The sequence below is a fragment of the Chaetodon auriga genome, chromosome 4, assembly GCF_051107435.1.
Source record: "Chaetodon auriga isolate fChaAug3 chromosome 4, fChaAug3.hap1, whole genome shotgun sequence".
Lineage (NCBI taxonomy): Eukaryota > Metazoa > Chordata > Actinopteri > Chaetodontiformes > Chaetodontidae > Chaetodon > Chaetodon auriga.
Window position 1 is genome coordinate 21,477,261 of NC_135077.1, and position 11,600 is coordinate 21,488,860.

The 11,600-nt window shown below is 45.7% G+C and overlaps 1 protein-coding gene across 1 annotated transcript in view; it reads left to right on the forward strand.

The window, feature by feature from the left end:
* The window catches only part of LOC143320062 (BCL11 transcription factor A-like), a 34,352-nt gene extending 23,257 nt beyond the window's left edge, over window positions 1–11,095 (forward strand). The window contains exon 3 of the mRNA XM_076729441.1: window positions 7,236–11,095. Coding sequence (XP_076585556.1) covers window positions 7,236–9,214 — 1,979 coding nt within the window. The 3' untranslated portion in view covers window positions 9,215–11,095. The remainder of the gene's footprint in view (window positions 1–7,235) is intronic.
* The last annotated feature ends 505 nt before the right edge of the window (window positions 11,096–11,600 follow it).

Genomic DNA, 11,600 nt, shown 5'->3' on the forward strand with positions numbered 1-11,600 from the left:
GTAGTTTTTACCCTCTTGATAGTCATTTAGTCCACTTGGGTCTTAAACTGGCAGTAGACAAGTTGCTTTAAGTTGCTTGCTCTGTATGCATTCGAGGGTGTGGAAATCTGTGTCACACTGCAACAATACAACACAATTATGTGTCGTTAAGCAAGATAGTTAATTCCTACTTGATCCAAGGATGCTGTACTTTTGCCCTTTGGCATCTTGCAGTTTTTTATGCTCTTTGCATTCAGTGTGATGGTCATTTTTGAAGTCAGAGCCTCAGACCCATTCCTGTCTGAGCTGTGATTTGGGAATCCTGTTTTCCATCGTCAGCCCAGTTTGCTTTTTGTGACATAAAATCTGACATATTGGTTTCTTATAATTTCTGTTAATCCCCCATGTTGCTCAGAATATTCACGAGGAGAGCTGCTGATTATCAGAGCTTTTCTCTAAGCTTTATAGTACGGTGACTGTAATATGTTCGCTTCACATCTCCACAGTCTTTATCCACACGGTGTTTGAGCTGTTCTGTCCAGCTTCCTGCATGTCGGTGAAGACTGAAGAGGGGGATAGCGGAGAGGTCAGATACAGGGCTCTGTATGCTCCATTGAAGCCGAATCGCGTCCTGGCAAATGGTATGCAGGCTCATAACGCGCTCCACTCGTCCAATAGCCAGAGACGAAACAGTTTTGACAGTGTCGAATGCCCTGCCCCGGGGGCCTTATCATCCTCCGCTGCTTGCCTGCCTCCCTCCCCTGTTTCTCTTCTCCTGATGCTATCTATCTGGAGATTTATGCAGAAATGTGCAGCTAGTCGACCTCCCTGGTCCCCCTCCATCCTTTCTGCAGGGACGCCAGCCTGTCATAAGCTGAGCTATGCAGAGATAGTGAAGCTCAGGCTGCTGGCCTCATGTCTTACGGAGGCTTTCTTGTCTGAGCACTTCAAACAGGGATGATGCTTGTAAGGAAAGACAGCAGATGCTCTCATCTGAATGTTACAGCCTGTATTTTAGGAAGTAAAGAAGGTGAAAATGTACGCTCTGTTGTGTTCTATTGTATTCCACTGTATTCCATTTTATTCTGGTATATTCTTCATCAGCCTATTTTACTCTGTCCTCGTCCCCTTAAGCTGCAGTTTATTGAGACATATCTTTCTTTGACAGAACACTTTTCACATTTCCCCTCTGAAGTGTTCAGAGACTCCTCGCCCATCTGGGATATTGCCCGAGTCCAAAAATACTCCTGCTTGATTAAGTCTTCTTATGTACCTGGATATGTGTGCTTAAACTGACACTTGGCAGTTTGCAGTTTCTTTGATTCCCCTCCTTTATTTAATACCTACTCCAATGAGCGCTGGCTTTTGTTGATGGCAGTTTGATCCTGTGAAGTGGATCCCAACTCAATAAATAATCTCCGCGGATGCTTACATAAGCGATGGTCCATTTAATTAGACTGGTTAAGCTTAGAAGCCCAGAGGTCTTTTCACTGTACCATTACAGCTAGGATGAGAAACAACAGCATGCGGCCTCCCACCGATGCTGGTAAGCAGAGAGCAAATAATGATCTGCATCAGAGACACGGCTGGCCCAGCCTATTATAAGGTTTGCTGGACCGAGCCGCACCCAAGCACGAAGCTGTCCAGCTGGGCTTAGTTGGAATGGGGGAACGGATGGATAGATGGAGGGATAGAGAGATGGATGGACAGACGGATGGATGGGTGGGTGGACGGTCAGTTCAAACACAGTTCAACCGAGAAGAGATCAAAGGGAGGAAGGTTACACAGAGAAACAGACAGCGCAGAGCGACGCTAATTTTGAAATGATTGTAGTGTACTGTATTACATACTAATGTCCACGCACACACACACACACACACACACACACACACACACACAAACACACACACACACAAATACATCAGTATACATGGGCACAGTCATGTGGTCATACTAACAATGAGCATGCATGCCCAAGAGAGAAACACTCAATAGCATGCAAAAGCACATGCATATGAAAAACACGCTGACTTGCCCAGCACACACACACACACACACACACACACACACACACACACACACACACATGCACACACACGCACACATTTGTCTATTGTGTATGGAGCATGCATTCATTGGCCCCTGTGTGGGTGCCATCTGTCCATAATGGTTTCTTAGAGGCTCAGAGAGACGCCTCAGTTCTACTGTTGCTCTTATCAACTTTCAGGAGAAGGAGAAGGGGAAAGGAAAGGTAAGAAGTGTGAAAGTCTGATTGGAGACAAAGCCACAGCCAGCAGATTACTTAATTCTGGGCACAGGCCCTCAAAGACCACCATGCATCTTTATCTTGAGATCTGCCTCCCCCCTTGCTTGTTCATGCCAGCTCAGCCTTTCTCGCCCCACTCTCCCTCTCTGTCCCCATCTTTTGCTCTCTTAGCTCTCCTTTCCTTTTCTTGCTGCACCTTTCTATGTCTCCTTCTTTTTTCACTTGTCTCTCCGTGTGATGTGTGCAGTGGTTAGTGGTCAGTTTCTCCCAATTGTGTAATGTGTGACTCCAGCACCAGCCAGCGTTGCAGGCTCTGGTCCACATCAGACTTGTAAAAGGCTGGGATTCAGGCCTGTTCTATTCCCTGGCTGGCTTTCTGTTTAGCAAACCGTATTTCCTGCATCCGGCTTTGTCTCAAGAACAAGTGTTGGTCAAACAAGCCTTTTGTCTGTGGCCAGTGGCTCAGCGCACCACAACGAGTCTGGCCCGGGACAAAGAAGTGAGTGTATGAGCCCTGGTGTGTGAGTGTGTGTGTGTGTGTGTGTGTGTGTGTGTGTGTGTGTGTGTGTGTGGCTGTGGCAGAGAAGACAGACAAACAGAGAGAGAGAGACAGAGAAGTAAGGAGGAAGGTCAAGGCCGGCCAGCTGCTCTATCAGGTATTTCTGCAAATACACACAGATGCAGAGGCTGATAAAACATCTTCCAGTGATAATGTGTGAAACACCACAACACCCAAGTATGAAATTAGCAATGAATAAATCTGCTCTCACGCTCATGAGCCCCTGACGGATGATTTTAGTTCATTTACCAGCACCTTTTTTTTCTTCCTCTTAGATCTTTAAGTCAGGTGAAAGTCATGAATGACAGAGCGAATTTAGAAAATGCAAAAGCTCTAATGGGTGCCTTGGAGCTTCCAGCGCATCCCCACCTCCTTCCTCAACCTGTCCTCTCCTGCTTCACCCTTTACCCCTGTCCACTCCCTGACTGTGAATACCCGAATGACATAAACAGAGTTGTAATCACATTAATGGCGGTTACGGCTGAGGCACTCTTAAGAAGCACTGTATTGACAAGCCTCCATCTTCCCAAGGCACTCACTCCAACACCTATAAACACTTATGAATATTGGCAAAGACCTGCTATTAGCATAATCACTTTTCAGGTGTGTGTGAGTGCTCTCCAGCTCAGGCGACTGATAACTCCGGGAAATGGCGGTGACATGCTGTGTCCCCCGGTGTCTCTGTGCCTTCCTCTTCCTCCTTCTCCTTTTGGAAGACATGCGAGCTAATCCTGTTAGCTCGTTCCTCCATTAGCTAAATGACCAATATCAGTGAGAGCTGCGTGGTCACACCAGGACAGACTGAGCCCACTTTCAGGCTTGGTCAAGGACAAAACCAAAAAAAAATAAAAAATAAAAAATGGAGGTCAAGCCAAGTCTGCTAACTCTTGGATGTGTAGACAGAAAGTTTCAGGGAGTGTGTAGCCTACAAGGATGATGGATGTGATTGAGAGATGAAGGGAGGAAGAGACAGTTGATGACAGTTTTTTCTTAACGGATCATTAACCTGCCAACACTGGGTCAAGGTCACGGTTGTCTTGGTGTCTGTTGTTTTGTTTGTTTGTGTTTGTGGCTGTGTTTTGGCTGATGGGACGTAGGGGGAAGGGGCTGGTGTGTGCGCTCTGTTTGCATGTGTGCGGTGATTGAGAGAGACGGAGTGCGTGTGAGACTGGCTCTGGGGGTTGGGTCACTAACAATAGAACAATCTGCATGAGCAAAGTGTACATGATGCCTCAGCCTCGTCGACTGCTTGTGTGCATTGCTTTGTCTGGTCGGTGCTGTCGTCTGGGATGGCGGTGTGAGTATGGTGTCAGCAGCTACGAGCGGCCATGTCTGCCGTTAAAGGCGCCATAATTTCCCCCTCTGGCCTTGCGTCAGCCGGCCTTGTGCTTTTTGCATGAGCCCTGGATCATATTCTCTGCCTGATAGCAGTGCACTGTGTCCGTTAGACACCATAATAGCCTCCCTCTGCTTTGTGTTGCAATGTGCTGAAATGGCTTTGAAGGAGTTGTTAACCCCCCTTCCCCTTCCTTTGACTTCTCTACGTGTCTCCTCAGTGCTCTGCCTCTTTAGTTCTTTATATTTCCCTTTTTTGTGATTATCGTTCTTCCACTTTTCTGCTCCTGATCCTCCTGCCCTTCTCCTATATGCTTTCTGTCCTCTCTCCCCCAAAGTCCTCTCTTTCAGCCCCTGCCATGAAATGGCAGCTAAGGGGTTGTCAGTGTGGTTTCTCCTCTCTGCTGATCCTATTTCAAAGGGACCTGGAGATCCAGCATTAGCCCCAGCTCTCCTGCTCTCCAGCCCTAACTCTCCGCAGACTTGAGAGTTAATGGAAGGAGAGAAACAGACGGAGCGAGTGAGAGGGAGCTCTCCTTTATTCCATTAGAGGACATACTCATTTATAAGATCATCCATCCTCCCTGGCACAGTTCTCAGCTTTTCTTACTTGCAAAAAAAAAAAGAAAAAAAAGAAAAAAAAACTTCAAGGCCGTCAAACGCCTTGTCAGAATGTCTTTTCTCCTTTTGAATAACTGTCCTTCCCTTCCTTTGAGGACAGCTATTAAGGACAATAGTGGGCTTATTTAGATATCTTCTCTGCTGATGCTGTTGTGAATCTGGGCCAGCGTTGGTCTGGCTTGTTGATGCCCATCAATGTGTCCACTGCCGGGATGGGAATAACAATTATTGTCACTGCTCGTGGCATGAGCAGAGTTTGTCAAATGTCCAGAGATGGACTTGTGATTGCATAGCACAAGACGTTATTTTCGATACATAAGAAAACGAATTTACTGCCGGCTTTGAAGTGCTGTGTTGTGGCTCTCGTGCCCTTCAGAAATGTGGTGGGTTGTCATTAGGAATGTCCCCTTCACGCCACACTTCTCTCCCTTCTTTTCCCGCTCTCCTTCCTCGACTTCCGTGATTCAGTGAGGGCTTTCTTCCCTCTGACGGACACGTCTGTGTCTCGGAGGAAAAGACGACATTCTCGCCAGCCCCCCCATCTCCCTCTCGTCCCTCACCGTAACAGAAAAATTCATCTATTTTTCCTCCTCATGCATATACACTCTGCTCGCACATTAAGACAGGATTGAGGAACTGTGCATAGGCTGCAAATCAAAGCAAAGTGAACAGGAGAGGCCAGGTTATTGCAACCGTTTTATGGGTGATATGGGGCTTTCTATTTAAGCCATAAAAACACACACATAATCAGGAAACATACATATAGCCAAAGCCAATGTAATGGGCATGTTTTATTTGTGCTTATGAGAGAGGGAGCAAAAACGTGTATGGGCAAATGGCTTTTTTATGATGGAAAAATTCCATAGTGGGTCAAAGCCCCTTGCAGGTGGCAGCAATTAACTGTAATTTTTGCAGATTGTAATGATCCATAATTTACCAGTATACCCCCCTTCCAACTCTTTTCAGTCAAGAGAAAAAGGTTTGTGTGGAGGTTTGATTGGGCGCACATTTTATGCCGTGTTCTGCTCTTTAAGTGAGATTGTTCGGAAGGGGCCAAGGTGGCCGTGGATACATGAGACAGAAAGGAGAACCACAAATCACCAGTCTGCTCTCTCTGTAGCTCATCCACAACATCCCTCTTTTCTCACAGCAGCCATCTTCTCTTTCTGTCCCTTCTTAACCCCTTTGTCTCTCAGCCACAGCAGGCTTAAGAAATGCAAGACTGTCCATCCACCATCTTAGGGATCGCTCATAGTCACAATCACACGCACATGGCCTATCTTCCTCTCTCCCTTGTTCTCCCTCTCCAGCACAGTATAGCCATGGTTGTGGGTTCGGTGTCTGCAAATGACTTCAGAAAAATGCCCTCCAGTGAAAAAGAAAAAAGAGAAGAAAGGATAAGAAAGCCAGAAGATGAAAGAGGGAGCACATTTGCAAGTGGCGGATGCTTCTTATTTTGCATATCTCTCACTTCTGCTTTCCCCTTCTTCTCCTTTTTCTATTCACCTGAGAGGATTTAAATAAATCCATAAAGCATGAAATATCAGAAATAGAAAAGTAATGCATGAAATGCATTTTCATAGGAGCCTCCCCACCCACACACAAACACATACACAATTTTCCCTTTCGCGTCTTTTTGCTGTGAATGTGTGTTTTTGGTGATAAACGATGGTGCAATTTATTAACATGTGACCTCTTATTTGTATTCAGCATTAATATGCAGCATCAGATACGTGTCCCACTTTAGCCTAGCTAATTCTGTAAACATAGTATTGGAGGGGAGATGAGTGTGTTTAACGAGATTAGGCGTGCATTGTCAGGCAAATCTCCGGTCAGTGTGCAAGTGCTATTGAAAGTCAATTATTGTTTGAAATATTCCTATGCCTGCTCAACTGTGTAAATTGTGTATTTGCTGCCTGAGCTATCTCTCATTATTGTTTTATTTATTCTTTTGTTAAGCGCACACCTACTGGAAGTGAATGCTGGTTTGAAAAGTGTAAAATGCATGTTTAATCTTTCACATATGATGAAGTTCAGGATCTTATATTTTGTGGTAACAGTTTTAAAATGCATTGAGCAGTGTGTTAAGATTCAGTCATGCTTAATGAGGACAGAAGTAAAAAGGAAGATTTATATCTCCGTGTTGCACCATTTCAGGATTTTTAAACTCTTTTTCAAGCTTCAGTCTAATCACAGTCATGTTGGCCAGATATAATTAGCGATGTAATGAGGCCATATTTTGAAAGTGTTAAATTAAATGGGTTTGCTGCTACATTCTGCCACATTCCCTCAGTTTTTGATGATCTTACTGAACATTTTTTGACAGATTTTAAAACCTCACTTTCATCGTTGAACTGTCATGAACCATTTTGAATGAGTTTATAGTATTGGTGTAATATCTGTTAGTTGTTCATCATTTTACTAGGCCACTTTTAAATTTGATTTCTCTCTGTGTCCTTTTTTTTTTTTTATCAGATAAAGATGAGCCCAGCAGTTACACTTGCACCACCTGTAAGCAGCCCTTCACCAGTGCCTGGTTCCTGCTCCAACATGCCCAGAACACCCACGGCTTCCGCATCTATCTGGAGAGCGAACCTGGCAGCCCCCTCACCCCCCGCGTGGCTGCAGCTCCTGGGATGGGGGGTGACTGTGCCTCCTCCCAGCCTCCCCTTCATGCTGTGCATTTGGCTGATGGCAGTCCTTACAGCCTCCTGAGGATGCCGGGCTCTGGGTCTGGCAGGGATTCAGCATCCACGCCTCGTGAGGGCCGTTACCCCCGAACCCCACCGCTTTTCAGCCCGCCGCCACGCCACCACCTCAGCCCTGATGACCTGGCCCTGGCAACCCACCATCCCAGCGCCTTTGACAGAGTGATGAGGCTGAACTCAGTGCCATTAGAAGCCCCTCCGACCATGGACTTTTCTAGGCGTCTACGTGAGCTGGCTGGGAATGCCACTGGGGCTTCCCCGCCTCTCTCCCCTAACAGGCCCAACCCTATGCAACGGCTGCTGCAGCCATTCCAGCCAGGTTCTAAGCCTCCATTTTCGGCTACACCTCCCCTCTCCACCTCTCAGTCACCTTCTGGCTCACGCTCCACCCCCAATACCACATCCAATGCGATCCAACCGGGCACACCGCTCAAAGCAAAGTCATGTGAGTTCTGCGGGAAGACCTTCAAGTTCCAGAGCAACCTAATTGTTCATAGGCGCAGCCACACGGGGGAAAAGCCGTTCAAGTGTCACCTCTGCAATCATGCCTGCACCCAGGCCAGCAAACTGAAACGACACATGAAGACGCACTGTCAGAAGAAGTCTTCGGCGCTTAATGCCAAGTCAGACGACGGCCTCTCGACGGCAAGCTCCCCTGAGCCTGGTACCAGTGATCTGGTGGGCAGTGCCACAGATGCTCTCAAGTCAGTGGTGGCCAAGTTCAAGAGTGAGAACAATGGCCTGATATCTGAAAATGGAGAAGAAGAGGAGGAAGAAGAGGAGGAGGAAGAAGAAGAAGAAGAAGAAGAGGAGGAGGAAGAAGAGGAGGAAGAAGAGGAGGAGGGGGAGGAGGAGGACGTTGAGAGTAAGCCTGGAGTTGAAGAAGGAGGGGTAAGGAATGACTATCGTTTCAGCCTGCGGTTGGAAGGGGCCCGTCACCACCAGAACAGCGACGCCTTGCACCCACACCGCCGAAGCTTGTCCCGAGAGCCTGGTGATGAGGACTCGGCCATGGAGTCAGACCGAGCAGATGATGGAACCACTACCATCAATGGCCTGGGACCTCTATCCACTGACAGCCTGTCCAGGAAGCTGTTGGGCGGAGGAGTTAGCCCTGGCTCCCTCAGTCCCCTGTCCAAGCGCATCAAAGTGGAGAAGGACCTTGACCCCCCCACGCCCACCATCCCGAACACGGAGAACGTCTACTCCCAGTGGCTAGCTGGCTACGCTGCCTCACGACAACTCAAGGACCCTTTCATCAACTTTACAGGTGGAGACTCCAGACAATCGCCTTTCGCCTCCTCATCTGAGCACTCGTCAGAAAATGGCAGCTTGCGCTTCTCCACTCCGCCTGGCGAGTTGGACGGGGAACGGGTTGCTTCAGGACGCAGCGGCACCGGCAGTGGAGCCAGCACTCCTCACGGGAACGGCAGGCCGAGCTCCAAGGACGGCCGCCGCAGTGACACCTGTGAGTTTTGTGGCAAGGTGTTCAAGAACTGCAGCAACTTGACAGTGCACCGACGCAGTCACACTGGAGAGCGGCCCTACAAGTGTGAGCTGTGCAGCTATGCGTGCGCCCAGAGCTCAAAGCTCACCCGCCACATGAAGACCCACGGACAGATGGGCAAGGACGTGTACAAATGTGAAATCTGCCACATGCCTTTCAGTGTATACAGCACTCTGGAGAAACACATGAAGAAGTGGCACAGCGACCGCCCTCTGGCTAATGACATTAAGACTGAGTAGGCTAAGAGCAGCATGCTGGCAGCTCTCTCTCTCTCAGCTCCCCCGGCTAAAAAGTGACCCTGGCGAACTAGCCAATAAATGAGGGGAAAGGACAACAGGGTTAGACACTAGTACACGGTACAGCCCTGTTATCATCCCCGACTGGAAAAAGCTGAACGCATGATCCATCATTGGGGCAATACTATTGCATCAAACGCAAAACTTTTTGAGCCTTTCTATTGTGCAATAATTTACACGTTTTGTATTTTTTGTAACTGGACAGCATGCTCGGTGTGTTTTGGCTACTTAGAGAGAAAATCGTCCTTGGCTGGTGGGTTTGGTTGTACATGTGTTGCTGTTGATACTTTTGGTTTCTTCAACGTGAAAAAAAAAAGAAGTTAGTTATGAGAACCCATGCTGCATACAGTACATACTGTTTTACATATCATGTACAGTTTTGTGTTCAAACATAGCAGACAGTGTCATATTATCAAAACATCAAGACAAGCAGGGTCACACTTAAAACGGATCTTTGTGAAAGATTTTCCATGCAAGATTGAGATAAGAGATATATATAGTATATAAGAATTGGGCTGCCTATGAAACGCTAGGCACTAACGCCATTAAATATTTCTTTGACAAACAGCAATGAAATTAACAATATGGTGTGAAATGACAACAAAGAGTGCCTTGGATACTTTACCTGCATTAGCTAATCCTCTTTTTTGCTATAAGCTCGGAGTTTCAGATAGAGAAGATTACAAGACATTTTTGTGCACATATGGAATAAGCAGGTTCTTGCATCAAGCACCTGTATGACCCCTGTCGTTTTGTGACTTAGCGGAGCATAAGGAACCAGCTGAAACAAAAAAAAAAACAACAAAAAAAACAACAAAAAAAAAGATTATGTGTATCTCTGGTAAATCATTTATCTGCCTGACTCTTGTATATTGTTATTCTCCAGATTATGATTCTGTTTACTGGCATGTTACATGCTACAAAGGGGTAGGAGGTTGGTGTAGAGTTTGGTTTAGGAGTTTATGTTTTCTGGTACGTGTGTACCGTGCTGAGAGGGTAGTCTGACGAGTTGTTTTAACCAACTTAAAGCTCTTAATTTTCCAGAGTGTTTATTTTCTTTGAAAATTAAAATTTTGCAGGTTTTTTTGTAAGTAGCACAGAATTATGTTTCTTCAGTGTCAGCAGACAGGCAGTGTATTCAGCAGCCATTTGAAGACCACAAGAGTGGGTTTTAGTTGTTCGAAGCCAGACAGATTTTGGGTGGTGGGGGTTTTGATGGGTGTCGGAGAGTAAGGGCGGGTGAAGGTCAGGGTAGTGGGTGGGGAGTGGGTTGGCCAGGTGTCTCTACAATTCAAATGTTTATGTCTTTATAGCGCTTATTCTCTTTACCGCATTAGATCTTAGAACCCTTAAGTAATCTGAAACCTTTTTTTTTTTTAATATTAACTCACATTGGAAACGATCTTAAATAGAAGTCCAAATCGAAAGTCAATAATCTGAATTCAGCCAAAACATTTTTTTCCAGAACCTCTTCCACGTTCCAAGTTTTGAAGAGTAAAATTTTCACATTTTGTGTTCTTTTCAGTTATCATGCTTGAGACCTCATTGTGGTAGTTTTATTTTCTATCTCCACCCCCCTGTCACTGTTGATGATATAGCACTTGTCACTCTGCCTTGGATTCTGTATCTGTCTCTCTAATCGGAGGTACAGTCGGTTGAGTATAAAACGAGGACCAGATTTCAGATCTGGGACTACCTACGTGCACTGTTCAATTTTCCCAGTTTACAGTCGGACGCTCAAGGGAAAACTTGCTCTTACAGTATGCTGATGGATTAGTGTGGTTTCATTGCTTTGCATTAAAAACAAAAAAGAAAAAAAAAAAAGAAGAAGAAGAGAGTTGAACTAGAAACTGTTGCCAGCCATGTCGCTCCTGAGAACTAAACATCAGTTTGGCTCTCGGGGGTATCAATGCAGGAACCGCCATAGAAATATCCTGCTTCATACCAACTATAGAAATATACAGCTCAGTACAGAAAGAGAAAAGATCTACAAATTTGATTTAAAAAGATAAGTAAATTGTGTTGTTGAGTTTTTTTAAAGTAACACTTCAGTATCTTTAGGGGAGAACCTTATTTAAATTTTGTTTCGATTTTTTTTGTTTATCGTTGTTTCTCTTTTCTGTCTTGGTGACATCCAGGACTTGATCACTATGTAATGAATTGTAATGAACATGTCTCTCATCTTTTTTGCCTTTACTATACACAAGTCTTCAGGTTGAACAAAGATTTGCATTGGGGAGAGATTTATGATATATAAATATATAGAGAGAACTTAAAACATATAGGAAAATGCACACTCATGTAAGTTCCTATGTTCAAAACACATTTA